This window comes from Lissotriton vulgaris, chromosome 1_1, assembly GCF_964263255.1.
Source record: "Lissotriton vulgaris chromosome 1_1, aLisVul1.2, whole genome shotgun sequence".
NCBI lineage: Eukaryota > Metazoa > Chordata > Amphibia > Caudata > Salamandridae > Lissotriton > Lissotriton vulgaris.
Genome location: NC_141685.1, coordinates 1,013,670,971 through 1,013,698,508, shown reverse-complemented (window position 1 = coordinate 1,013,698,508; position 27,538 = coordinate 1,013,670,971). Strand labels below are relative to the sequence as shown.

The 27,538-nt window shown below is 48.2% G+C and overlaps 1 protein-coding gene across 4 annotated transcripts in view; it reads right to left on the bottom strand.

The window, feature by feature from the left end:
• The window catches only part of GMIP (GEM interacting protein), a 353,361-nt gene that overhangs the window by 163,671 nt on the left and 162,152 nt on the right, over positions 1-27,538 (bottom strand). For 2 of the 4 annotated variants that reach the window (XM_086961391.1, XM_086961401.1), the window contains exon 1: positions 23,406-23,918. The exons of the other annotated variants lie outside the window; for them this stretch is intronic. In XM_086961391.1, coding sequence (XP_086817517.1) covers positions 23,406-23,427 — 22 coding nt within the window. In that variant the 5' untranslated portion in view covers positions 23,428-23,918. Of the gene's footprint in view, positions 1-23,405; positions 23,919-27,538 lie in introns of those variants that run through there. 4 annotated transcript variants of the gene reach the window in all.

Here is a 27,538-nt window from a genome sequence, read left to right as displayed (position 1 = left end):
CGGGGTTGTACTCTACACGATTACACACTGCCCTCAGTGCATAATTTACGAATGGCAGTCTACAGAATCCTAGTGCAAACATGAATTAGCCATGGGTCAGAGCAGCTTTGTAAGCACGATGCACACTATTCACTTTGAAATGTGGGGAGAGCGTCCCTGCTGGAGAGTCCCATAATTGATCCAGAGTTCTGCAAGAAGCTTCCTATAAGCACCTTGAGGACCACAAACCTACACCTCTACCTACCAAGTGCCTGGATACCATCTCGAGTGATAAGTGTGCTATACAAAATTATAACATATATCATAAGATGCAACCAGCAGGGTGGACCGCACCTTCACTCTTCAGTTACAATTAGCTAATTATTATTCCCCATTATCAGCCTGAAGCCAAGACAGGAAGCTACAAGAGCCCTAGCTTCACAGTAGCAGGAGCTGCCTTTCCCAGTCTGCAGCAGGGATCACAGGTCAAGGGGCCAGAGCAAACAAATAAACATGGAAAACAAACAATACACCTGAAAATCTCCATTATCCCTCTTAACATTTTGTAACTTTTCATTTGACTTGCCTGTGCAAATAGTTGATTTTACAAGCTTCCACAATGACAATGGTGTCTTTGCTGATTCTATAATCTTCACTTAGCCCCTTTTGCATAATATTTAGAAAGTTACTCTACTTTTAATGCTTCCATATTATCCACATTGTGGTACACTTTACTGATTTCGGTGAAGCTTCCTACATTTTCGAGTTAACAGAACACACAATAGTTCCCTGAATCTGGCTGGAGGGCCCTGGTTCCCTGGGTAATGTGACTTTACTATGGTCCAAGTCTTAGCATTGGTTATGGCGTCTGGGTCGGATGATGCAATCCACCCCGCTCTGCCTGCACGAGGAGACGACGGCGTCAGCACTGGCGAGACAGGGACAACATGGTAGGTCTGATGACTAAAGGCAAGAGGAGCAGAGTCATTCTCCTTCATACTCTGTCTTCATACTCTTCCCAAGAACTGGACTCACCAGCAGCCATTTTACTCCTGAACATGACACGTGTGGTGCTTTGACAGTGAGGCTTTTGCAATCGCCTTCCATATGAGGCCTCATACCATTAAAGAGGATACTTAATGCCTCAGACACTAGGATTCTGGTTCCTTTGTGCTTCTGCCAAGCAACCCCATGAAAAAGAAGTCGCTGGGGAGTAGTGGTGCAGAGGAAAACCAAACAGGAAAGACTCCTCATCCTCCCAGTCTGAAGAAATCAAATGACTTCCAAGTGTAACACTGATAGTAAATATACATATGTTCCATTTGGTGAGCAACATTGTAGGGTGCTACGAGCAACGTGTTGGCTACTGCTACGCAAGCGGAACGGTGACTCCAGCAGGCATCTTTTGGGTCTGTGCTCACCATGCAATTGGGTTGTGCCCATCTGTCGTGGGTAAAACCTCTTTCCATGCCTGGCTCACCAGGTGAATATTTCTTATTGGCTTGCTCAGTGGCAGTGGCCTAGTAAAGGTGCTGTGTGCCCTTAAAAAAGCAAGGAAAATGGACCCCATCCTTTTAAAATAGCTACTCTTGTGTGCCAGTGAGCCCCTCGCCACCAGGGTCCCAGTGCCACTGACTGAGCCTACTGCAGGAGTCATTTCTATGTCCACGCTCAGTGGTGAGAGTTTGCATTTCTGATCTATCTGAAGGTTGTTCGTGTGCGTTCTCATGACTTCAGAATGTTGCACCAGTCCAATTCCTTTCTTTCAGTCTCATCACGTGATCCCTGCTGAAGCACTGCATTCCAAAATCTATACATTTGCTGCTTGTCTCTACTTGTGCTCACCTGTTTCTATAGCTCATAGATATACATTTTTCTTTGATAATAAACTTTTTTTTGTGCTTCACTTGCAGTATGAGCAGATTTTCTTTAACATTAGTAATACCAGCATGGCTGTTGATAGCTGCTCTACGCACCATCAACTGATCCACGCCACCAAGAAAACAGCATTCAAGGACCGGCTGGACAACAACGCACACAACTGCAAGGAACTTTTCAACATCGTGAAAGAGCTCTCCAACCCCAACGCCGGAAACAACGACATCACCCCGTCGCAAGACCTCTGCAACTCCCTCGCCTCCTACTTCCACAACAAGATCGCTGACATACACAACAGCTTCAGCCCACAAACAACGCTCCCAACGACCGCACCAAAGCCCCCCACCACCACCCTCAGCGTCTGGACCCAGATCAACACAGAAGACACCATCTGCACGATGAACTCTATCCACTCCGGATCTCCGACCGACCCCTGCCCCCACCACATCTTCAACAAGGCCGATGCTGTCATCGCACCCGACCTGCGGGACATCATCAACACCTCCTTCGACACCGCCACCTTCCCTGAGAGCTGGAAGCACGCCGAACTCAGCGCTCTACTAAAGAAACCAACAGCAGACCCCACCGAACTCAAGAATTACCGCCCCATCTCGCTCCTCCCGTTCCCAGCCAAAGTCATCGAGAAGACCGTCAACAAGCAGCTGGCCGCCTTCCTCGAGACGAATGGATCCCTCGACCCCTCACAGTCTGGCTTCCGAGCCAACCACAGCACCGAGACCGCCCTCATCGCTGCCACCGATGACATCCGAGCCCTGCTGGACAACGGTGAAACAGCGGCCCTCATCCTCCTAGACCTCTCCGCGGCGTTCGACACTGTCTGCCACCGCACCCTAGTGCAGCGCCTCAGCAACATCGGAATCCAGGAGAAGGCACTGGAGTGGATCATCTCCTTCCTCGCTGGAAGGACACAGAGAGTCCGCCTACCACCGTTCAGATCTGCAGCCACGGAAGTCATCTGCGGCGTTCCTCAGGGCTCCTCGCTCAGCCCCACCCTCTTCAACGTCTACATGAGCCCCCTTGCGGCCATCGCACGCCAACACAACCTCAACATCATCTCCTACGCCGTACGACACCCAGCTGATCCTCTCCCTGACCAACGACCCCGCCGCCGCCAGAAACAACCTCCACGAAGGGATGAAAGACGTAGCCGAGTGGATGACGACCAGCCGCCTGAAACTGAACTCAGACAAGACGGAAGTCCTCATCCTGGGCTCCTCGCCCTCCGCCTGGGATGACTCCTGGTGGCCCCCCGCCCTGGGCACCGCACCCAAACCGACAGACCACGCACGCAACCTGGGCTTCATCCTGGACTCCTCCCTCTCCATGACCAGACAAGTCAACGCCGTCTCCGTGTCCTGTTTTAACATCCTGCGCATGCTACGGAAGATCTTCCGGTGGATCCGCACCGAGACCAGGAAGACGGTCACCCAGGCCCTCGTCACCAGCCGACTGGACTACGGCAACGCCCTCTACGCCGGAACCACCGCCAAGCTCCAGAAGAGACTCCAGCGGATCCAGAACGCCTCAGCCAGACTCATCCTCGACATCCCCCGACGCAGTCACATCTCTGGACATCTGAGAGACCTGCACTGGCTCCCCGTCAACAAGAGAATCACCTTCCGTCTCCTCACCCACGCACACAAAGCCCTACACGACCAAGGCCCGAGCTACCTCAACAACCGCCTCAACTTCTACGCTCCCAAACGCCACCTCCGATCGGCCAACCACGCCCTCGCCGCCGACCCCCGCATCCGAAGAGCGACAACAGGAGGAAGGTCCTTCTCCTACCTGGCCGCCAAGACCTGGAACACCCTCCCGACCGACCTTCGCCTGACCCAAGACCACCTCTCCTTCAGGAAGAAACTCAAGACCTGGCTGTTCGAGCAGTAGCGGCACCCCCCCCCCAAGGCGCCTTGAGACCCTCCGGGTAAGTAGTGCGCTCTATAAATGCCCTGATTGATTGATTGGTGGATTCCGGGTTGGTGGTAGCAGCCCGGCGCCATTTACTGAGAGACTCTGCATTACGGCAGACCTGACTACAATTGCTCTTACTAATTTTAACTTGTATTATTATTTTGCCATATTGTGTTTTAAACAGCTACTGTGTGCAAAGCGGTGATTGCAACTGCTACTTGCATGCGGAATAGCTGGCGAGTGCTTTTGTATTTGTATGCGTGCAGGGCGGCTGATTAATAGCGCCACTCGCACTCTCACCTTAAACAGCGGCCCCTCTGCCTTGGTCCATCGCGGCTTCTGCCGATTGTGTGGAGGGCGGCTCACCTACCGCGGCTCCTAGTGCCGGTCTGGTGGTGGGAACGGGCGCCATATTGGGAGGAGCCAGAGAGCGCAGGGACCTGTGGCAGCGGTCCAGTCGCTCGAGGCTCCCTCCCATAAAACGATAGGGAGTCTTCTCTCACTCGTGGATTCCGGGTTGGTGGTAGCAGCCCGGCGCCATTTACTGAGAGACTCTGCATTACGGCAGACCTGACTACAATTGCTCTTACTAATTTTAACTTGTATTATTATTTTGCCATATTGTGTTTTAAACAGCTACTGTGTGCAAAGCGGTGATTGCAACTGCTACTTGCATGCGGAATAGCTGGCGAGTGCTTTTGTATTTGTATGCGTGCAGGGCGGCTGATTAATAGCGCCACTCGCACTCTCACCTTAAACAGCGGCCCCTCTGCCTTGGTCCATCGCGGCTTCTGCCGATTGTGTGGAGGGCGGCTCACCTACCGCGGCTCCTAGTGCCGGTCTGGTGGTGGGAACGGGCGCCATATTGGGAGGAGCCAGAGAGCGCAGGGACCTGTGGCAGCGGTCCAGTCGCTCGAGGCTCCCTCCCATAAAACGATAGGGAGTCTTCTCTCACTCGTGGATTCCGGGTTGGTGGTAGCAGCCCGGCGCCATTTACTGAGAGACTCTGCATTACGGCAGACCTGACTACAATTGCTCTTACTAATTTTAACTTGTATTATTATTTTGCCATATTGTGTTTTAAACAGCTACTGTGTGCAAAGCGGTGATTGCAACTGCTACTTGCATGCGGAATAGCTGGTGAGTGCTTTTGTATTTGTATGCGTGCAGGGCGGCTGATTAATAGCGCCACTCGCACTCTCACCTTAAACAGCGGCCCCTCTGCCTTGGTCCATCGCGGCTTCTGCCGATTGTGTGGAGGGCGGCTCACCTACCGCGGCTCCTAGTGCCGGTCTGGTGGTGGGAACGGGCGCCATATTGGGAGGAGCCAGAGAGCGCAGGGACCTGTGGCAGCGGTCCAGTCGCTCGAGGCTCCCTCCCATAAAACGATAGGGAGCCTTCTCTCACTCGTGGATTCCGGGTTGGTGGTAGCAGCCCGGCGCCATTTACTGAGAGACTCTGCATTACGGCAGACCTGACTACAATTGCTCTTACTAATTTTAACTTGTATTATTATTTTGCCATATTGTGTTTTAAACAGCTACTGTGTGCAAAGCGGTGATTGCAACTGCTACTTGCATGCGGAATAGCTGGCGAGTGCTTTTGTATTTGTATGCGTGCAGGGCGGCTGATTAATAGCGCCACTCGCACTCTCACCTTAAACAGCGGCCCCTCTGCCTTGGTCCATCGCGGCTTCTGCCGATTGTGTGGAGGGCGGCTCACCTACCGCGGCTCCTAGTGCCGGTCTGGTGGTGGGAACGGGCGCCATATTGGGAGGAGCCAGAGAGCGCAGGGACCTGTGGCAGCGGTCCAGTCGCTCGAGGCTCCCTCCCATAAAACGATAGGGAGTCTTCTCTCACTCGTGGATTCCGGGTTGGTGGTAGCAGCCCGGCGCCCTTTACTGAGAGACTCTGCATTACGGCAGACCTGACTACAATTGCTCTTACTAATTTTAACTTGTATTATTATTTTGCCATATTGTGTTTTAAACAGCTACTGTGTGCAAAGCGGTGATTGCAACTGCTACTTGCATGCGGAATAGCTGGCGAGTGCTTTTGTATTTGTATGCGTGCAGGGCTGCTGATTAATAGCGCCACTCGCACTCTCACCTTAAACAGCGGCCCCTCTGCCTTGGTCCATCGCGGCTTCTGCCGATTGTGTGGAGGGCGGCTCACCTACCGCGGCTCCTAGTGCCGGTCTGGTGGTGGGAACGGGCGCCATATTGGGAGGAGCCAGAGAGCGCAGGGACCTGTGGCAGCGGTCCAGTCGCTCGAGGCTCCCTCACATAAAACGTAATGTGTTGGAGGGAGCGCAGCGGGCGCGACGGAGGCGCGCCGGAGTCGCGCTAGAGTCAAGCTCGTCTGCGCTCGTCCGCGAGCGTCCGGGGCTTGGGGGCGAAGGACTTTGTTCGTCCTTTAGTGTACACATCCGCTGACTTACTAGCGCTGCGACCTTCCATCATGATGTGCCCCCCGTACCCCTCAACACGGTGAAACGGACATTTCGCCTAGGCATCACTAATCCTATCAATCTAACTACGGACCCTGCCTCTAGTTAAGCGGTTTCGGAAAGCACGCCAGGTACTACCTGTAATTTTAAATGTGTCTATTTAAACACCCGTTCTATGACCAAACATCAGACAGACATCTTTTTGTTACTATCTGATACTAAACCGGATTTACTCCTGTTGACCGAAACATGGCTTACACCGGATTCATTACCGGACATCTTAGCTGCCTTGCCTGCTGATTATTATATTATCTCTGTGTTACGACCGGCAGGTAAAATTGGGGGCGGGGTGGCCATCATCTCCAATAAGAAACATCAACTTAGACAACTCCCCTCCTTAGATATACCTAATGTGGAGAATATTGTTGCCAAATTGGATACTGTTAATGGGACACTTGGGGTGGTTTTACTATACCGCCCGCCCCAAACTATGGCTATGTTTCCTGCCATTTTTGCGGAGCAACTGGCCATGCTAGCCACCAATAATTCTAAACTACTCCTGATTGGGGATTTAAATCTCTGGTTTGACAGCATACTATTAGATCCCCAAGCAGCTGAGACGAGGGACCTTTTGAGTGATCTGAATCTAATACAACATATAGATACTCAGACCCATCAAAAGGGCCACAGTCTCGATCAACTTTGGTCACTGAATCTAGCTATCGATTTTATTGATATTAAACCTTGTAGCTGGTCTGATCATTTTACCATTAGTTTCTCATTTTGTGTTGTGAAAGCTCTTCAATTTAAGCTGAAGGCTACCAGTCTGACTCGGAAATGGTCCTCGTTGGACATGTCAGCTTTTTTAAATTTGTTAAAGTCTACTCTGCCAGAGCAGAGCTCAGATGTGGAGATAGCCGATTGTAGGCTTCAAGATTGGCTAAACTCGGCCATTAATGTCTGTGTCCCCCTCACTCGCTTTGATAACTCACGCGGCGCGGACGCACATAAGTGGTTCACGCCGGAGTTGAGGAAATTAAAACTTGAAGTGAGGCAGCAAGAGAGAACATGGCGTACCAATTACTGTCCTCAAGCAAGGATCGCATACTGTTCAACTCGTAAAGCCTACCAAAAGACGTTGCACACTCACAAAACTGCTTATTTCTCTTCTAAAATACTTAACGCGACTAATAAGTCGAAAGAAATTTTCAGGATTGTGACTGAGTTGTGTAATGATGAGAGAACTTCTCCCCCTGTTGTCCCCTCACAATTGCTCTGCAACTCGCTGAATGACTATTTTAATGATAAAATAGTGTTGATTAAGGATACTCTATCCAAGCTTCCAGTTTGTGTCCCGATAGATGATACCTTTTTAAACCCTCTTACTTTGCATTCCTTCCCCTTAATCACTGACCAAACCCTTCAAGATTTGCTCACTAGAGTTAAATCAGGATCTCCTCAGGATGTCTGCCCTCCCCAAGTAATGAGAGAAATTGGTCGGGCATTCCCAAGTAGCCTGATTCCTCTGCTTAATAACTCCCTCATGTCAGGGAATGTTCCTAATAGTTTTAAACAGGCCTTACTGATCCCTTTAAAAAAGAAACCTGGCATTGACTCCTCAGACCTTTCTAATTATAGACCAATATCGCTACTGCCTTATTTATCCAAAATATTGGAGGCGCATGTAACCAACTGCCTATCAAGTTTTGTGGAAGCCTCTGGCTATTTACAACCCAACCAGGCAGGTTTCCGGCCTGGTCACTCTACTGAGGCAGTGATATTGGCCGTTCAGAATACTTTAAGGTCTAACGCAGACAGGGACTTGCACCAGGCTTTGGTGTTATTGGACCTGTCTGCCGCGTTCGACGCGGTTGACTATACCATCCTGGTCAACCGTGTCGAACAGGCCGGTCTTCGGGACTTGGCCTTGGCCTGGCTCAAGTCCTTTATTTCAGGACGTACCCAATCGGTTCGACTGGGTTCTTTCACAGCCCCTAAAAACATTTCCTTTTGTGGGGTTCCTCAAGGATCCTCCTTGTCCCCTTTATTATTTAATTTGTATATGCGGCCTCTGTTGTTCTCCCTACGAGAGTTTAAGGTTGATGTATATAATTATGCAGACGACCTGCAGTTGGTTTTTGTGCTAAATTCTCACAATGCTGCCGAGGAATTTCGAGCAACTATGTCTTTTATCCAGAGGTGGATGTCTCTAAACCACCTTAAGTTAAATCCGGGAAAAATGGAGCTCATTCTACCTGGGAAGAGTGAGATCAGTTGGAGTCCTAGCTTTTGGCCATCGGACATGGGCTCGCCCCCAAAAAAATCCCGTACAGTAAAAAGTTTGGGAGTGACTCTTAGTGAGGATCTTACCTTGGAAAGTCAAGTCGGAACTGTGGTCTCCTCGGGGTTTTTTCAACTGAGGAAGATCAAGAAAATAGCACATCTCCTTACAGGTTTGGCCTTAATTCAGACAGTTAGTGCTCTAGTCCTATCTCACATCGATTTCTCAAATGGCCTCTATTTGGGGGCGCCTATTGGCCAACTTAAAAGATTGCAATACTTGCAAAATCAAGCTGCGAGACTTATCTGCAAAGTCCCGAAGTGGGAATCAATTAGACATGGACTAGAGACTTTGCACTGGCTGCCTGTGGAACAGAGAGCTACATTCAAGGTGGGCTGTATTGTGTTCAAGGCTTTGGAGGGTAAGGGTCCCATGTTCCTTAGACTACTACTGCGCAAATACAAACCCTTGCGCAGCTTGAGATCTATCCACAAAGACCTACTTGAGGTCCCTCGTTTCAAAAAGAAACGTCAGGGAGGCAGCAGTTTTCAATTTTTAGCTGCTTCACTGTGGAATTCCCTCCCTTTGACTCTGCGACACAGTAAGGACCTCCTTGCCTTTAGGAAGGCATTTAAAACTTTTCTTTTTTCTCAGGCTTATTGTAAACAGTGATTGTATGTCTTCTATGTATTGTTATGTTTGACTCTCTCACCAGCGCCAAGAAGCCCTCGGGCGTATGTGCGCTTAACAAATAATAAATAACATAACATAACATAACATTGATTGATTGATATTGTCAATAAATATTACAATTATTGGTGTCATTCGTCCTGTTATTCATTTAAAATCTAAACAATATTAAAATGCAACATTTCCGGATCCATTCTGGTGCCTCTGGATATTCAAAAGGTGAGGATTCTACAAGTAGATGTATGCCACAGAAAGATTGTTACCGAGCAAAGCCATCTTGTTCATTTGTGCCATCAATCAACCAATCAGATGTCTTGTAAAGCGTGACTACTCATCCATAAGTATCTCATGGTGCTGGGGGAAAAGGGGGTGGGGGTTGGGTAGCTCCTGGCCCGATGGGGTGCTGTGGTTCAGTCAAAGAGCCAGGTCTTGCAGCCCTTCCTGAAGTGAGGCAGTGACTGTGATTGACTTAGGTGGAGAGTTAGTGTTTGCCAGGTCTGTGCTGCGAGATAGGAGAAGGATCTTCCTCCGGCTAAGGTCTTCGGATACATGGGACGGTAGCCAGGGCCAGTTGGGTGGAGCAGAGGTCTCCAGTGGGTGCGAGGAATGCGAGGCGGTGGTTGAGGTACGCAGGTTCCACTTCATGTTGGGCTTTGTGGGCGTGTGTGAGGAGCTTGAAGGTAATTCTTTTGTTGCCTGGGAGCCATCTCAGGTGGCTTGTGATGTGGCTATGGAGGGGATGTTGAGGATGAGTCTGGTGGAGCCGTTCTGAATGTTCTGTAGTGTCTTAAGGAGTTTCTAGGTGAGGCTGGCGTAGAGTGTGTTGCCGAAGTCGAATCTGCTGCTGATGAGTCCACGGGTGACCGTCTTTCTGGACTCGTGGGGATCCAATTGAAAATCTTTCGGAGCAGCTCAAGCGTGTGGAATCAGGATACTAAGACAGCGTTGATCATGCAGCACATGATAGTTCAAGTTTAACATTTGTATAGCGCACTACTCACCCAGAGGGTCTCATGGCGCTTGAGGGAGGGGGGTACTTTACTTATCGAATATCCAAGTTTTTGTTGTTTTCTGAAGGAGAGGTGGTTCTGTGTAAGGTGGAGGTAGGTGGGGAGAGAATTCCAGGATTTGGCCGCTAAGTAGGAGAAGGATCTTCCCCCCATGGTGGATCTATGGATGCGTGGAATTGCGGCGAGGGCTTGATTGGATGATCGTAGTTGCTGAGGTTCTGTGTGTGGTCTGTGGGTGTGGGGGTCCAATCACTGCAGGCCACCAGGAGTCATCCCATGATGAGGACTTCGGTCTTCTCTGTATTGAACTTGAGGCAGCTGTTCTTCATCCAGCTGGTGATAGCCATCATTCAGTTGTGAAAGCTGTTCTTGGCAACTGTGGGTTTGTTGGTGAGGGAGAGAATCAGCTGGGTGTCATTGGCATAGGAGACAATGTTAAATCAGTGGTTCCTGAGGATGGCTGTGAGTGGGGCCATGTCGATGTTAAAGAAAGTGGGGCTCAGGGAGGAGCCCTGAGGCACTCTGCAGCTGATATCTGAGGGTTCGGAGAGGAACAGAAGTAGTCTGACTCTCTGTGTTCAGCCGGTGAGGAAGGAGCGAATCCATTCTGGGGCTTTGTTGCAGATGCTGGCGTCGTGGAGTCTTGTGCATAGGTATCGAAGGTGGCTGAGAGGTCCATGAGGATGAGGGCTGTGGTCTTGCCTCGGTTGAGGAGGGCATATCAGTCATCTGTGGCAGTGAGGAGGGCGGTCTCTGTGCTGTAGTTGCTTCAGAAGCCGGATTGGGAGAAGTCCAGGATGTGGTTTGCTTCGATGAACTCAGAAAGTTGGGCATTGATGACCTTCTTGATGACCTTCGCTGGGAAGGGGAGATGAGAGATGGGTCTGAAGTTCTTGAGGTCCTTCGGGTTGGCAGAGAGGTATTTAACAAGGGGTTGATCTCTGTGTGTTTCCAGTTTTCTGGGAAGTTGGTGGAGTGGCTGGTGCAGTTGGTGGTGCGGCAGAGTTCGTTGATGATGGCTGCTCTGCTGAAGATGTGATGCAGGCAGGAGTCAGATGGTGCTCTGAAGTGGATGCTCTTCATGGTCTTGAGGGTGTCGTCCATGGTGAGGTGAGTCTAGTTGAGCAAGATCTGTTGGGGTCCGGCGTCGTAGGGTGCAGTGGTTGCAGGTGCGGTGGGAGGGTCTTGGGCAACGATACTGTCGCAGCTATCGTATATCTCCTTGATCTTGCAGTGGAAGTAGGTGCTGAGGTTGTTGCAGAGGTCTTTGGGGGGGGGTGTCTGCTGTCTCTATGTTGGGTCTGGTGAATTCTTTGACCATGGCGAAAAGTTCTTTACTATTGAGTGCGGTGGCGTTGATCATTTCTTGCAGGGCTGCTCTCTTTGTTGTTCTGATGAGGTGGTGGTGTGTAGTGACAGCGGTCTTGAAGGCTGAGTGGTCTTCTGGGATTTTCCTGCTCTTCAATCTCTTCTCGAGCCCTCTACAGGTGCTTCTGGACTCATGAGGGCGGGGGAGAACCAGCTGGCTTTCTTGGAGTGTTGCTTGCTTGTGGCTTTCTCAGGGGGAGCCAAAGAGTCAGCACAGTTGGAGATCCATTAGTGGAGGTTGCATGTTGAGGTGTTGGCATCTGTGGATGTCGGTTGAGGAGTTTTGCTGAGGGAGATGGTGAGCTGTTCTTTGGTGACCTTGACCTGTGCCATGTGATACAGTGCACCTAAAGTCGCCTTGCACATGTGTGCACTAAGAAGCAGGGTAACTGAAGTGAACTAATACATGTGTGCACTACCACCCACTGTAACAGAAGCAGTCTTGTATACATGTGTACTAAGATCTAGTGTAACAATTAGGAACACGTAAGGCTACTTCTAGTTTGTCAATGTCAGCTTTTATTCCGGAGACCACATTTTTAAAGAAATCTCCCCTCCTTTTGACTGACATTATTTGTGAACGAGGAAGACTGGTTGTAGTATGTCCCTCACGTTCATTGAGCCCCCAGCCCAGGGCCGGCTGTAGAGCGGTGCAACCGCTGCCACTGCACCAGGCACTGACTTTGGATGGGGGTGCTGCATTTATGGTTTTAAAATCACCTGCTGCTGTGTTCTTTGCCTCCAGCAATTTTCAGACAACAATGAAAATGTCAAGATAACTCTGGTGATAAATATTTTTCCTGCAGAGAGAGATCAGAGAATTGTCTAGGGGAAATTTTGGCTCACCGTAAGGTAGCGCAGTGGGTTTATATGCCTGCTGCAAAGAACGTGTACCATGCAGATCACAAGGGACGTGAGAACCGGCAGAATCTCCCTGGGTTAGCAGCAAGGGAGAAACGCTGTCACATCACTGCCGTGAGGGCAACGGCCAACGCTACAGATGCCTGCACCCACCTGCCATGAGGGGGACGGCTTGCCGGCTCACCTGGACTCCATTTCCCAGAGTTCCTTGACTCGTCGCCTGCACTGACGGGCTGGGGCGCGCCTGAAGGATTTAACCACCGCCAGCTCCCAGCAGGGCGGGACCGGCATGGGCGCACCCAGGCAAAGCCTGGGCCAAGGGCGGGCCCATAATTGCCAGGAAGAGGCAGGGCAGCCCCCCTCTCCTTTGCTTGCTGTCCAGTGCAGTGTAGGCCTATCCGGGAGTCTGAAAACCTAGAAAGGTACTGTTTGTGTGATACTTGCCATTATCTTGCCTATATTGTGGTCACACTTGCTAATTATCCACTGCCTAGCAGAGTTTATCTGTTTAGATTTTATTAAGTCCTATTACTACCCAGCAAGTAATGGGGAAAAGAAAGATCATGGAAGGGGGGGTTGGGGGAGAGGGTGGTAAAATTCATAAAGGTAAAAAGGCTAGGAAGGCATCTAAACACCCAGCAAGCAATTGTCTTAGATCGTATAGACACACTCAGAGGAATGTGAGGATTTATTAGTGAGGGAACCAAATTTGCATGCGATGGATAAATCCCCAAATAGTACAGTGCACTCCTCCGGGAACAGCCCTAACAACTGCCCTGTGATCCCCAACATGTTTCTCAAGCCCAAAAAGATTCCAAAGGAGAGCATGGAAAAGAGCCAAAGTTCTGGCAAGGAGCCAATTCCTATTGCAATTGCCCCTAACCCCCAGGAAACTGGTAGCATCCAGCCTTTAATGAGTGATCCTTTAGTTACCTGTACCAATAGATACGCCATACTGTCCAACCTACAGGGGGAGGGAAGTGCACAGGGTATCGAAGCGTCAGTAGGCAAAGGTGCAGAGCAGGCTGCTGATCCGGTTAAGATTAATACTCCAGACGCACAAGAGGTTATCCGGGCAGTTCATTCGCTTCAGTCCGAGTTAGGTTCTTTGAAGGGCATGATGGAGAATTGAACAACTATGCTTAAGCATCTGACACAAGGAAAATCTTTTAGTACTCAATGTTTAACCTGTTGAGTTAGCATTCAATGCAACCTACCACTAGTCCAGGTAAAACCACCAACCCTTCGAGCAAAGGAGATTGTAAGTAAAGCGACCCCATTATGTAGTGAAATGTTCAATCAGAACACTCCCTCTACAGATTTCCCTACTGGAAGTAATGCTCCGCCCAATATCAGACCCATCATCGGCTCTCTGTTTAATAACACAGCAAGGAAGCAGCCCCAGCCGGGTAGGATCATACATACTGGTACACCCTTATCTAGGCAGCGTGCTAATCACGGTGAGAGGTGGGACTGTGAAGTCACCAATTCACCTAAAACTCATAGAATGTTTATGGTTAATGTGCCGAAATTGGGACAAAATACAAGAGAGAGTGCAGACTCATTGACCAATAAGGTCATACACTGGATGCAGCACATCAGGGGATGTTGTTCCGTAATTTGGGGTGACATTGTGAAAGTGGGTAGGCTCACCTCTCTCACAAACCCTCGGGATTGTATTGAATTGACCTTCCAGAGTGAAGTATTAGTTGAAAACTTACTGCCACTCGAATACAGAACCTGTTACCCTGACCACTCATCTATTCAGTTCAGGCAGTCTCCGCCAGCCAGCAAAATTAACAACTATCGCGAGCGACTGGCATCTAGAACAGGTAGTTAAACTCTTGAATGCAATGATTGACTCACTGCCGTGTTAACACCCCGTATTGGTAGTAGTGAAGAACTGTCATCATCTAGGGAAAATGATCCAATGATCCGGTCCTGTAGAGCTTATAGCATGCCGACAAACTCTGTTCAAAATCTAACTTTACAGTTACCCAAATCTGCGGGATTAATAGGGTCCAGTAATCCCCTTATAAAAAATCACATAGATTTAATATCTAGCATGCAAAATCTTAAAAGAGATAGCCGGCTATCATGGAACATTGTAGGAATTGGCTCCAAATTAGTATCTCCAGACTGGTTAGCTTTTATTGACCTCTTTGGTATTTGCTGTTTCCAAGAAACGTGGCTTTTAACTGCACAACATCAGGTAGGTTTTTTAAATTACCATGTGCCTGCAGAAAAAGGGATAAAAGGCCGTCCTTCTGGTGGTTTTACCATATGGGTCAGACAATCATTAGGCATTAGTATTACGGAACTTCCTTCTAATAGCAACGATATCCAAGCACTAAGACTAAACTTGGGTCTGCTGGGTAAAGTTGATATTTTCAACATCTATGTGAGGGGAACAAGAGAGGGTAGGTCTCAAGTTTTAGCGGCTTTAGATTATCTCCTGGATTACCACTCCCAAGGAAATAACGTAGTTATAGCAGGTGATTTTAATACAACTTTTGAGCCACTTGCCAGTGAGGAATGGCTCCTCACTGAAGAGGAAGATGCTCAGTGGGGAATTCCATAGCTGGAGCTTGCTCCCATAAAGAAATTAACAGAGTCAGTAATACAGATAAACTGTCCGTCTAGAGAAGGGGCTCAGGGCACTAAACTGCAGGACTTACCAAGATAAGCTAGGGTCCAACCCATTCAATAACCGATCCAATAAGAGCAGGATAGATTACATACTTGTAAGCTTGAAACTCTGGCATACCATTGAGGATATGGAGGTGAGGGATCGACTCAAAAGTGACCACAATCCTCTGTGTGTTGCTTTAAAATGGTAGTGACAGCGGTCGTGAAGGCGGAGTGGTCTTCCGGAATTTTGCTGCTCTTCAATCTCTTCTCGAGCCCTCTACAGGTGCTTCTGGACTCATGAGGGCGGGGGAGAACCAGCTGGCTTTCTTGGAGTGTTGCTTGCTTGTGGCTTTCTCAAGGGGAGCCAAAGAGTCAGCACAGTTGGAGATCCATTAGTGGAGGTTGCATGTTGAGGTGTTGGCATCTGTGGATGTCGGTGGAGGAGTTTTGCTGAGGGAGATGGTGAGCTGTTCTTTGGTGACCTTGACCTGGGCCATGTGATACAGTGCACCTGAAGTCGCCTTGCACATGTGTGCACTAAGAAGCAGGGTAACTGAAGTGAACTAATATATGTGTGCACTACCACCCACTGTAACAGAAGCAGTCTTGTATACATGTGTACTAAGATCTAGTGTAACATTTAGGAACACGTAAGGCTACTTCTAGTTTGTCAATGTCAGCTTTTATTCCGGAGACCACATTTTTAAAGAAATCTCCCCTCCTTTTGACTGACATTATTTGTGAACGAGGAAGACTGGTTGTAGTATGTCCCTCACGTTCATTGAGTCCCCAGCCCAGGGCCGGCTGTAGAGCAGTGCAACCGATGCCACTGCACCAGGCACTGACTTTGGATGGGGTGCTGTATTTATGGTTTTAAAATCACCTGCTGCTGCGTTCTTTGCCTCCAGCAATTTTCAGGCAACAATGAAAATGTCAAGATAACTCTGGGGATAAAGGTTCTTCCTGGAGAGAGAGATCGGAGATTTGTCTAGGGGAAATTTTGGCTCACCGTAAGGTAGCGCAGTAGGTTTATATGCCTGCTGCAAAGAACGTGTACCATGCAGATCACAAGGTGCATGTAATAAAGATAAGTCAGTAGGTTTCTGCTTTTGTCAGAGAGATTCTTTTGTTACTTGCAGTTTATAAGTTACAATCCTAATGTAGAACAGTGGGCAATTAACTGTTATCAAAGAGCTACATGAACACTGAAAAGTATATGTTACAGTGTTATGATTTTCCCCCAGTCTTTCAACATTCTAATGTGCAAAATGGGTTTTATTTGGGTAGAAATCAATTATTATTATTAAAGAGAACCCCCAACCATGGTGGTTTATTTTAAATTCTAAGTCTGTTCTTCTCCAGACCAAGAACTCTTAAGCTATACTGCCTACCAGTATGGATGACATGTGACTCCTACACCGTGTAGTCCTCTGCCTTATGTAGCATTTCCTATGAACTGATTTACACATGTATGATAGAGTATCTCTGTGTAATGTGGATGTGTGATGTAAAGTGCTCTGACACCCTACACTAATATGAGTGGCACTATAAAAGTAGTTCAATGCATCTGAGAGAGACTAGTTATGGAGACTTGAAGGACACTGTTAAAGGGTGGTAACGAGGAAATCCGTGGCACAGGTGGTCATTGGGGGGGCACCAACAAACATTGTTACACCAGGCGCCATCAGCGCTAAAGCCGGCCCTTCCAAAAGCCATCATATTTTTATAAAAGAGTTTTGCGGATTTATTGAAAACATTTTTGTTAGCTTTTCATTACACAGATCTATCTCCAAAGTCAACTTGAATCTGCCTATAGGAAAAATGGTGAACTAAGGTTGTATGTTGCTACGTGCAGTGAGCAGGTCTAAATAATTTTCATGCACTTCGCTTTCATCTGGCAAGGAAGTATCTCAAAGATTTAAGCTTCTGAGTCTACCAAGAAGCCATATGGGTTTGTATTCGGGTTCTAAATTATGGTGCAGGAATAATTAGATGGTCCTGACAAACATCATCAGATGATTTACCTGCATACGAATGGGCCATTTCGCAGAAATAATTCTAAACGTATCCAGAATTGAAGTGAGTCGAGCAGATGCATTTGTTTTCCTTTTGATGTTTCTCAATATTTCATGAGCACATTGCTTCCTAGGTGGAGTACGATGCTGTAATATTACAACATACCCGCGTGGTTTCATCAGCGGAATTCGAGTATAATAATAACAAGCCGTGGAATAAAAAATGTGTACAAACCCTCCAAGTTCAAATCTACAGCTTTATAAATTAAAGTCCATGCCCCTAAAGCAAAAGCTGGTGAGGACCTGGGTCAGTCTCTAGCAGACATCAGTAGGTGCTTAATCTGAAGCCTGTGGGTGGCAATATTTGGTGCATGAAGCAGCACATGTCTTCTTAGCTGCCGACCAGCTTCCACTTCCTCTTTCAAATCTCGGGTCTTCTAAATTGAGAAAAACGTTTTCCATACTTGGAAACATATTCGGTTCAACCCAGGCAGATGAGTGCGTTTTTCACTCGTTGAAAACACAAGGCTCATCTGGCCTCTTAGTAGTCATAACATGAGGTGCCTGTAGAGAAAAGGCGTGTGCTGAGCTCTCACACACAGCATGCTTCAAACAATGAGACATCTTCAAGCAGTGCCATAGTTACATTCCTGAATCTAAAGTTCAACAAACCTCTACAAACAAGGGAACCACTCAGAATCTAAACCTTAATCAGGACTCTGCAAACAATGGTGCATTCCCGAATCCAAACCCCAGCCAGACCTCATCAAATCAAGGGAACCATCAAGCATCTAAACTCGAACCAGTCATCACCAGTCAGTGGGCATTCTTGGATTTGAAACTCAGTCAGACCACATCAAATAAATGCGACATCCTGGAATAGTCATCCAACCACATCAAACAAATGGACATTTTGGAATCTAAAATCTACCATCCTACTAGTAGAACCGGAGCTATTGATTTTTAAAGTTTGTAGTGAAAAATAGCTCCAAAAAAGGCCAACCGCAATGGTCTGCAGGCCGGCTACAGTGACCCAGTTAGGCCCGCTGAAAAAAGTACTTTATATCCTGGTTGTGGAGCGTTGGATGGATCTGCATTGAAGATGCGTGGGATCAAAGATGCAGTGAGGCTGCAGTGAGCGGTCCTGGCGCATGGACGTTGAGGATCCTGTCGACGGAGTTTACGATGGGAAGTTTGGTGTTGAGGATGCGAGGTGTAGCAGAGGCAATGCGTCAGTTTCGATTAGCAGTGAAGCTGTGATGTGGAGTTTCACCGTTAAGGCTGCCATTGATGAGGGATGCAAGGAGTTTGCGCCGTGAAAAGTGTCATGCAGCAGTGGTTCCGAAGGCGATACATTGGTCCCAAGGTGCGGGAGGCAGTGGCGATGCATGTCTTTTGCGACTGGCTCAATCCACACAGCAACAGCAATGTGTCCATTCTGCTCGGGGTTGTGCCATTCAGCTGAAGAGATGCATCGGTTGTGTTCAGGGATGTTTCAGTCAGCAGAGAGGATGCGTTGGCTCCGCTGGCAAGCATCTTAGGCCCACCTCCAAGAGTAAAGGACTGGGTTGGTACCATTGGCAGAGTACACTCATAGATGGCAGAGTTGAAAGCCTGTCATGTCCCTGAGGCTTCAGATCAGGAGGCCAGCCAACTAACCATTGGCGTTGCTATGGGTTCTAGAGTCAGAGATCCAGGTCCAGTCCTTCTCAACCAGGCAAGAGGGCAGCAGATCAGCACAGCAAAGCGGGAGTACGGCAGAGTGAAGTCTAGTGGAGTGGCTGTCCTTCAGCAGTACAGCAGTCCTTCTTCCTGGTAGAGTATCCACAGGTCCAGAAGTGTACTGAAGTAATGGTGTCTGAGGTCCAGTACTTATACCCAGTGGTGCCATTGAGGTGAGGGAGACTTCAAAGACATGCCTTTAAAGTGCACTGATGTCCTCCCTTCCTGCCTTGGAAGAAAAGAGGAGAGGAGAAAGAGATGGGGGGATGGATAGAGAGCAATACAACAAGGAGACAAGGGGAGCGGGCTGGTTTGAGCATTTTTGTCAGGGCTGCTTTTGGTTTCACAGTACAGCCTCGAGGGAGAGGGGCGACAGCAATCACTGACCATCACGAATGGACAGTATAGAAAACAGTTGGTCCTCGACATATATTTGACATATAAAACAATTATTGCATTTGGTTAAGTTAATTTTCTTCAAACCAAGACTGAATCTGTATTGTTAGTTCAATAGGTAATACTAGCCCACATTGACAAGATATCATACTGTAAGCACCAACAAACCATTAGAACTGGGAAAAGTCCAATCAGATTGGCATGTTTAATGTACAGTACAACAAAGTTTCAAATTCAACGTATCTTTATACATATATTTACATTAATAATAAACCAAGATATATTTCTACAATAAAAGAGAAACGTGCACAGAGAAAGATTAAAGTGTGTGCTCAAGTGAATGATCAAGAGGATCAGAGAAACATAGTGTAGGTCAATTTATATACAAGAAAAATGAGCCTGCCCTAGAAAACGCTTGTAAAAAATGTACTTCTTTTTTTTACTAGCTTGTATGCTATATACAGTTCCGTAGTCCTTAATTTGCACAGTTGGCAAGGGGATTTGGAATTGGGGCAGGGGGCAGGGGTCAGCAGGTGCAGGCTCCCACAGGGAATTGTCGTCGACGTTTCGACCCAACCATAAAACGGGTGGTTCAAGTCCTCAACAACGGGTCTTCATCAGGACGGGATTGGGGGAGGGAAAGGTACAAAAATTCTTTCAGAGTGCACGTAGGTTAAAAACCATTATCATTGGGCACCCTTTTGTGCTGCATCAACATCAGTGCGACGTTTGGTCCGCACTCGCAAATAAGTAGTTCACAGGTTATTACCACTGCGCTCGTTCGGGGATGTTTTGAAATCAAATGCCAAATTCGCTGTATCCAGCACGGAGAGATTAATCCTCTAACTGAGCGTGCCGCACGGCTTGCCAACTCCACTTCGCGTTATGGAATGCATCACGAATGGACAGCGGCATCCTACAGCACTTGAATTTTCATATGTACAGTGGAACTCTAAAACTGGAACTCTAAAAGGCTACCTTAGCTTACATTTCCCAAATGCTACTCATTCAGTGAATGAAATGGAAAGCCGGTCGGCAGTCTTCCACTAAGGTTAAGGGGGGTTGGCCTATGCCCTGCTACTATTATCAGCTGCCACCAGCCATTTGTAGTGTTATGTCCTGGGGGCAGTAGCCTTTCACGTTAAAAAGAGTCCCACTTTGAGAAGTCCTCAATTCACTGAACAGAGTCTAGCCCTCTGCTGTTAAGAGGCATACAACAATTATATAGTGAATCTCCTCTGAGACTTCTAACACGAGCCTTTAGTGCAAGAAAACATACGATGCCTGCCAAACCTTAAAATAAGGGGCAGGCTGTCAAATGTAATGTGTGCAAGTAACCTTTGGAATGAGGTTCACAGCAAGATGTGACAGACACAGAAGACGAGAGAGGCTGAGGGTAGATGCAGAAGAAAACAGAGCATCTTGGCAGATGCTGGAGGTGAAGAGAGAGTGAATGCAGGGAAATAAAGTTACAGAGAGTCAGGGAAGAGATACAGGGTTACAAAGCAGGGAAGTGCAAAGACAAAAAATTAAAAAGAGCGAAAGCCTACCCAGAGGAGGTTACACTCAGAGTGAGCAGTAATGTGGGCAGTGTGCCATGGGCCCAAGTACAAGGAGAGAAAAGGGGTCCCTAGCTGTTTGAGTTGTAAAATACAACAATAATGAGGGCTCAATAGCCCCTCAGGATTCTGGTCCCCGGTGCACTGCACCTGCTGCGCCAATAAAAGCTATACCCCTGAAAGTGGGATCAGGGACAGCTATTAGAGAGTTTGGGAGGACAGATATAAGAGGTCAAAGCAAGTCTAGGACACACTGGGGGAAGGCACAAAAGAAGAGAGAGGCTGGGGGGCAGAGACTTGTCGTTACAGACCATGTGATGGTAAACACAGAGGCTACAGAGAGGGTGAAGCCAGGGGCAAGAGTTTACAGAGACTTGTGGGACGACAAAAAGGTGACAGAGAGTGTGGGCAGACACAGAGGCTACAGAGAGTGTGAAGCCAGGGGCAAGAGTTTACAGAGACTTGTGGGAGGACAAAAAGGTGACAGAGAGTGTGGGCAGACACAGGAAGTTACAGAGTACATAGTGGTCAAAGAGGGAGGACACCGAAGTTAGATAGGGTGAAAGCAGAAATGAGATTATAGAGAGAAAGGAGGGAAAAGACAGGCAGTTACATACTTGGTGATGGTAGTGAATGGAGGTTACAAAAAGAGGGTGAGCAGGGCCGAAAGGCTGCAGAGAGGGAGTACCAAGCAGCAACAATATGTTTTGATAAGTGAGGGCAGAGACAAGAGGGCACGTAGAGGGAGAGAAGGCCACAGATGGGTAGAGAGCATGAGGGCATAATAAAGGTTAAGAGAGAATTATAGCAGAGGCAGGAGGTTACAGAGCAAGCGAGGGCAGAAATATTGGTTACAGAGTGGGAGATTACAGGTATAAGACATTTCAGAGAAGATGAGAGCAAAAACAGGAAGGTACAAAGCGAGGCGGGCTCAGAAAGGTCATAGAGAGTGAGGACAGAGAGTGATGTTTCAGAGAGTTGGGGTAGAGAGAGGTATGTACAGAGTGTGAGGACGAGGCAGGAGTATGCATAGAGTATTGGAAGATGCATGCGGTTACAGAGAGAGTGTAAGGCCAGCGACAGGAGCAGTGCTTAATTTGAGTTGGTGGTTTACGGTGCTCCACACCAGCACCTAATTATCAACACTGACATTTATGACAGTTTGCCACATGGCGGCGCTGTTTGCCTAATAGAGTGAGCACAACAGTAGTGGTTTATTAATTCAATATACATTAGAAAATTACTAATACCTGCTGCCCAAGCCATTCTTTTAGTTTTGAAGCTCTGGAGTAGTCTGAATTGTTACACTTACAGATGTGTGATGGTTAGTAAGTGAGTTGGTACAGTCATTGGCAGGGGCAGTGGATGGTACATGCTGCAGTGGCCTCCTGACGAGGGCCATGGCACTTATTTTGTTACAAATTAAGCACTGGACAGGAGGTACATGCTGGGTACGCGCAGAAGATTACAGAGTCTGAGGGTCGAGAAAGGTGTTTGGGGAGGGAGAGGGAAGATCCAAGAGGTTGCACACAAGGGAGTAACAAAGGCCCCTGCAGAGCCGGGGGTCCCCAACCCTTCAAGGAGCCCCCAATCCTTCATGAGTCCCCATTCAGCCCAAGGCTAATGAATATCCCTTAGATATGCGAGACTCAAGGGCCCCTCATCACATTCTGCAGAAGGGCCCCATCATTATGCATTACGTCACTGGCTACACAGGACATAAATGACGTGACAAAGAGAGTGACGCTGCAGAGAATGACTGCACGTGGAGTAAGTTATGGAGCTGTAAGAGGACAGTAGGGTGGGTGGGATTGTCACGAACAGGCAGGGGTGGAGAGAGTGTGGGCTGGGGGAGAGGTTTGCAGAGTATCAGGGCAGAGACACAAAGGTCCATACTTTGTGAGGGCAGGAGCTCACAGCGAATATGAGGGTAAGGATTTTAGTCTCATACCAGGTGTAGGCAGAAGGAGAGGTTGGCTGCAGTAGTCAAGGAGCTATAGTAATGTGTGCATGGTCCAGGGTTTACAGGGAGTGAGGGCAGAGAAGGGTTACATTGAAGGTGAGGGCAAAAAATCTGGATATTAATGGCCGAAAAAAGAGTTTACTCAGCCATTGCCGACACCGGTGGTCCCAGAGCGAATGAGGGCCGGGTAGAAAGGTTACAAAAGTGTCTGGAAGTGAGAGGGGCAATGCAGCACCTGTACACGCGGATGAGGAGTGCGTGTGAGCAAAGAAGGAGCTAGGATGTTTTGTTAGTATGTTGCTGCAGTAAGGAGGGCGCAGTGAGTCGGGTTGATGGAGCGGCTCCTTAAACCAAGAGAGGGACACAACCAAGACCCTTCCACAGCGCAGCTCCTCAGGAGTCGACTCTAGGCGCATTCTACCCGTCAGGTAAATACATTCTATTGACTTAAAACGCTGTAAACCAACCATAACATGGACTTTATATTCTGCTGTGTTATGCTCGGTTTCACACACACTGCTACAATGCTACTGGGACGACTAATAGAGGGCGGTAGCTTTCCTTTTCACTGAAAGTGCAAGAAAGAAAACAGAAATATAGATGACTTTTATAAAGGGAAGCGAGGAGGAAGTTAGCGTTTCAGAAGTTTTTTTTAGCACATCCACCTACCTCGCTCCGCCGAGTCTCCCATGTTCGCACCTCAGGGCTGCAGCGCCTAGAAGCTGAACTTGGGCCCAGTCCAGCCGCGCCGGGGGGCTCTGGGTACAAGGGCCCTCTGCGGCCCCAGCGTGGCGCTCGGTGTCGCTGGCATTGCCGCTCAGCCTGGAAGGAGGGCCGCGAGAGCTTCACCGGAGCTGACCGACTTCCTGCCCACCCCTGCACGGCCGTGCCAGGAAGCTGAGGCATTCGCAGCGGGGCATGGCTGCCAAGGCAGGGCGAGGGCGGCCGTCGCGTGGTGCTCTGGGCGGGAGGCCCTCGCGGAGGTGCCCACCTAGGCCATTCTACTCGGTGGGGCACCCCTTCCCCACAGAAGCGCTCCAAGCTACCAGCGCCGTGCCAGGGGCATCCTCGCGACGGAGATCCTCACACACTGTCGACACTCAGAAATACCTAAAACCAGCAACCTTCGAGAATCGAGAACAAACCAAGCGTCGAGAGCCGACGCTCAACTTCCCCTTTCAGATCCTCGCCACATCCTCAAAGCACCGTCACTCGTTCCTCTGCCACCCACTCTTCAGTAACCATCGTATCTGCACCGAAACAGGCGAAAACTTAGAGTGCCACTCAATTCTCAAATTAGCACTTTATCCAAGAGTGCGCTCTTCCAGCATGAACCGCACCTCTCTGACGTGTGGGGTGCCTAAAATCCCCATTATCGTTGTCATTGGTGATGTGCGAATTACTGGATTTTTTTGTGAGATTTCAGGAGAATTATACGAAATATGATTTCATGTAACACCAGCAGGACACCGGTTCAGCAGAATACATCTCCCAAGTGAGACATTTTCAGCAAGAACCAGTCTCCTATAGCCAAAATTATGCAACATTGCACATCTTAAAATTTTGCTTTATGTGAAGTGTGCACATTTTTTGAATTTCTCCTGCATAATAAAAATTTCACCCAGCCCCAGTTGCCACCCAATACCTTATTCAGCAAGTGTTAATGAAATAGAAACCAGGCAGACTTCAAAGAGTTCACAACGAGACAATGTGGCTCTGTCCTACAAAAAAGTGGGAGCACATTCCTACAAAACCATCTCTCACTCTAAGTAGGAACCCCAATAAAATTCCATATACCGAGTCTATTGTTCAGATGCTTGAATAGAACTGACTTGGCCTACCTCTGATTTGAAGTCAACCCTTCCGCGTAAACAGACTCCTCCACCCCATCGTATACCACAGGTCACTATACACAAAACCAAATACACTTTAAGGGTTACTCTTGCTTTCCAACTTCACCTCCCCCCCCAGCGGTTAAACTCTTGAGCAGGCTTCCCACCAGGATCACACAGCTCAACCCACCTAGCCACATCCAGAGATATCCTTAGATTCCTTGCTTTCAACCAAACCACACATTCAATACAAACATGACATAGGTTGAATTTAGTGGAGGGGTTAACAGCAAATCTGCTCAGAACTGGGCGGATGCATACAGTCCGCTGTGCTAACGCCGATCTAACACCGCACCGGCCGCCTTTATTATAGTTTATAGACAGAAGTAAATCCCCCAGAAAAGGTTGAGGTGAACCTGCTATATCCAGAGCGTAAAATCCTGAATGTTATCAGTGCCAGAACCCATTCAGAGATACCACAAGGCAAAACATTACGACTGGCCCTCAGTCGTGGTGGATGCCCCTATTTATCACTAGTGTTTCGAGGTCTGGCCTAATATGGCATTGCTAACTGCAAATACACCCCTACTCTCAGGACAGCGAGGACGAGCAGTCTGAGGCATCGCAGAGAGGTAGTGTGCAGGAGTAGAGATTCAAAACTCGAGCAATATACAAGTAGACACAATAAATGTGCGTCCAGCTCAGTGATTTTCTTTTAAGAAAAAGGAAGTACTTTAATCACACCAAAGTGTGATATGGTACATAAGGAAGCCAAGCACTGCTTGAATGCTGACAATAGGGTCTATGGGGGTCACTACACAGAGAAACAAGCATTTGCAATGCAATAGGTCTCGCATTAATTAAGTTTGAGCTATTGGCATTGCTAAACATTGCAACACCAATTGCAACAAAAGTCTATTAATTGTAGGCCAAAAATGTATTTATTTATTTTTGTAGCAATGGTGGCATGCTGTGCTTTAGATGAATATGTGTAAAAGTAAAGTGTGCCATACTGCGATTGCTACAATAGTTAATTGTGGATGCGTTAACAATTGATGTGTGCACTGATGGCTGGTGGTGTGTGTGCCTGTAGAAATTGTGCATGAAGGCTGGTGATGTGTGTGCCTGATGGAAGTGTGCACTGCCGGCTGGTGGTGTGTGTGCCTGGTGGAAGCGTGCACTGATGGCTGGTGGTGTGTGCCTGGTGAAAGCGTGCACTGCCGGCTGGTGGTGTGTGTGTGCCTGGTGAAAGCGTGCATTGACGTCTGGTGGTGTGTTCCTGGTTGAAGAGTGCACTGACGTCTGGTGGTGTGTGCCTGGTGGATGCGGGCATTGACGGCTGGTGGTGTTTGTGCCTGGTGAAAGCGTGCACTGACGACTAATGGTGTCTGTTGAAAGTGTGCACTGACAGTGTGGCTGTGTGTGTGGTTGTGTGTATGGTTGTGTGGTTGTTTGTGGTTGTGTGTGGTTGTTGGTTGTGTGTGGTTATATCAACAGCATAAGCATTAAACCTGGACGTTTTAACTCATAAAAAGGTAATACAAACTGATGATAGAGCCTTTTACTGGCTTCACAAACACTGCCTCCTGCACGTGTCACAGAGCTGCTTCGGTGCAGTATCCTCGGTGCAAAACCTATTAACATTTTGCAGGATGCCTTGATTTTATTTCTTATAAAATGGCAAGAATCTTTTAGAAATCCAAACTTCTGTTCACTAGCTCAGGGAAGGATAATAAAACATGCATTTACATTGCGGCCAGCCTTCAAGTAATCCTCGGCGACTCTCTAGGTAAACAAACCCACGCTCGCACTATAGCCACCGGGTTGCGTGCACTGAAAGAACAAGCACTGGCAAAATCAGCAAGTTAAGTGGGCGCCTGCTAAAATATGGCGCCTGTGTTAATAATGCTGAAAGTTTAGCTCGGTGCCCGGGGGCAGGACAGCAATGAGAAAGTTGCCTAATGCGTGGCCAAACAAACAAGCATAGTCTGACAACCCTTGATAAAGAGGTCGGGGAGGATTGGTGAGGAAGTGGAGTTCACGAACCAGCAACGAAAGCTGCAGGAGGAGCCCCCACTGAAGCATTGCAGATCGCTCTTTCTAGCTGAAAAACAGTACGCCATGCAGCACAAATGGCGCTTTCATCGAACACTGTTGTAAACAGGAAGAGAGCACCCTTGTATCACCTTCAGCGCAGCGCGAATTCTCGCGCTGTGCTGAAGGTTCTAATGAGCCAACGGTCTCATGACGGAACGGTTTCGTCATGAGCACAGCTCAACCGATGCTCATGTCGGAACCGTTCCGTCATGAGCATCGAAGGGGTATTATTATTATATTTCTTATATAGCACCAGAATCAATCCCCGAAGGGGTATCTCCGCGCTTGCCTTGGGAACCCGTCCTGGTTTTTCCCTGTGAGATAGCCCCTACATGGCATCCCCAAGGTGAAAGCCAGGCATCCCGCCGCAGGGGGGCCGTTGTGGAGATTAAGCAAGCTTAATGCCCAGAGTTGCAGAGTGTGAACCCATGATTAGGTCAGGCACCGAAGCGAGAATTATCGAGTCCGTGGACATTTGAGCTCAACACCCTGCCGCGTCGGGAATCGAACCCTGGTCCCGGGTCTGACCTCTGCTTCAGGGTCTGCCTGCTCTAACCAGTGAGCCACACTTCTCCACATGGGAGCCTGGGAGAGTGGAGACATTGTGCTGGTCCAGCTGCAGCACTTTAATTTAATGGCTTGCTGAGAAAAAAAACCTGGTACGACGCAGCACACAAATATGAAAGATTGGCACGAATTTAGAACTAAAAAAAGATTTACTTTTTATCTTCCTGGCAGTCAACATCCAAGGAGGGATTTTGGGAATGAGAACTAAACAACAGGAATTTTCACTGACACTGAATAGAACTCTTCTTTCCCTATGCATTGCATCTTTCAATTTCCTAAGCGGCTGTGCGTTATTTAATTATGCAT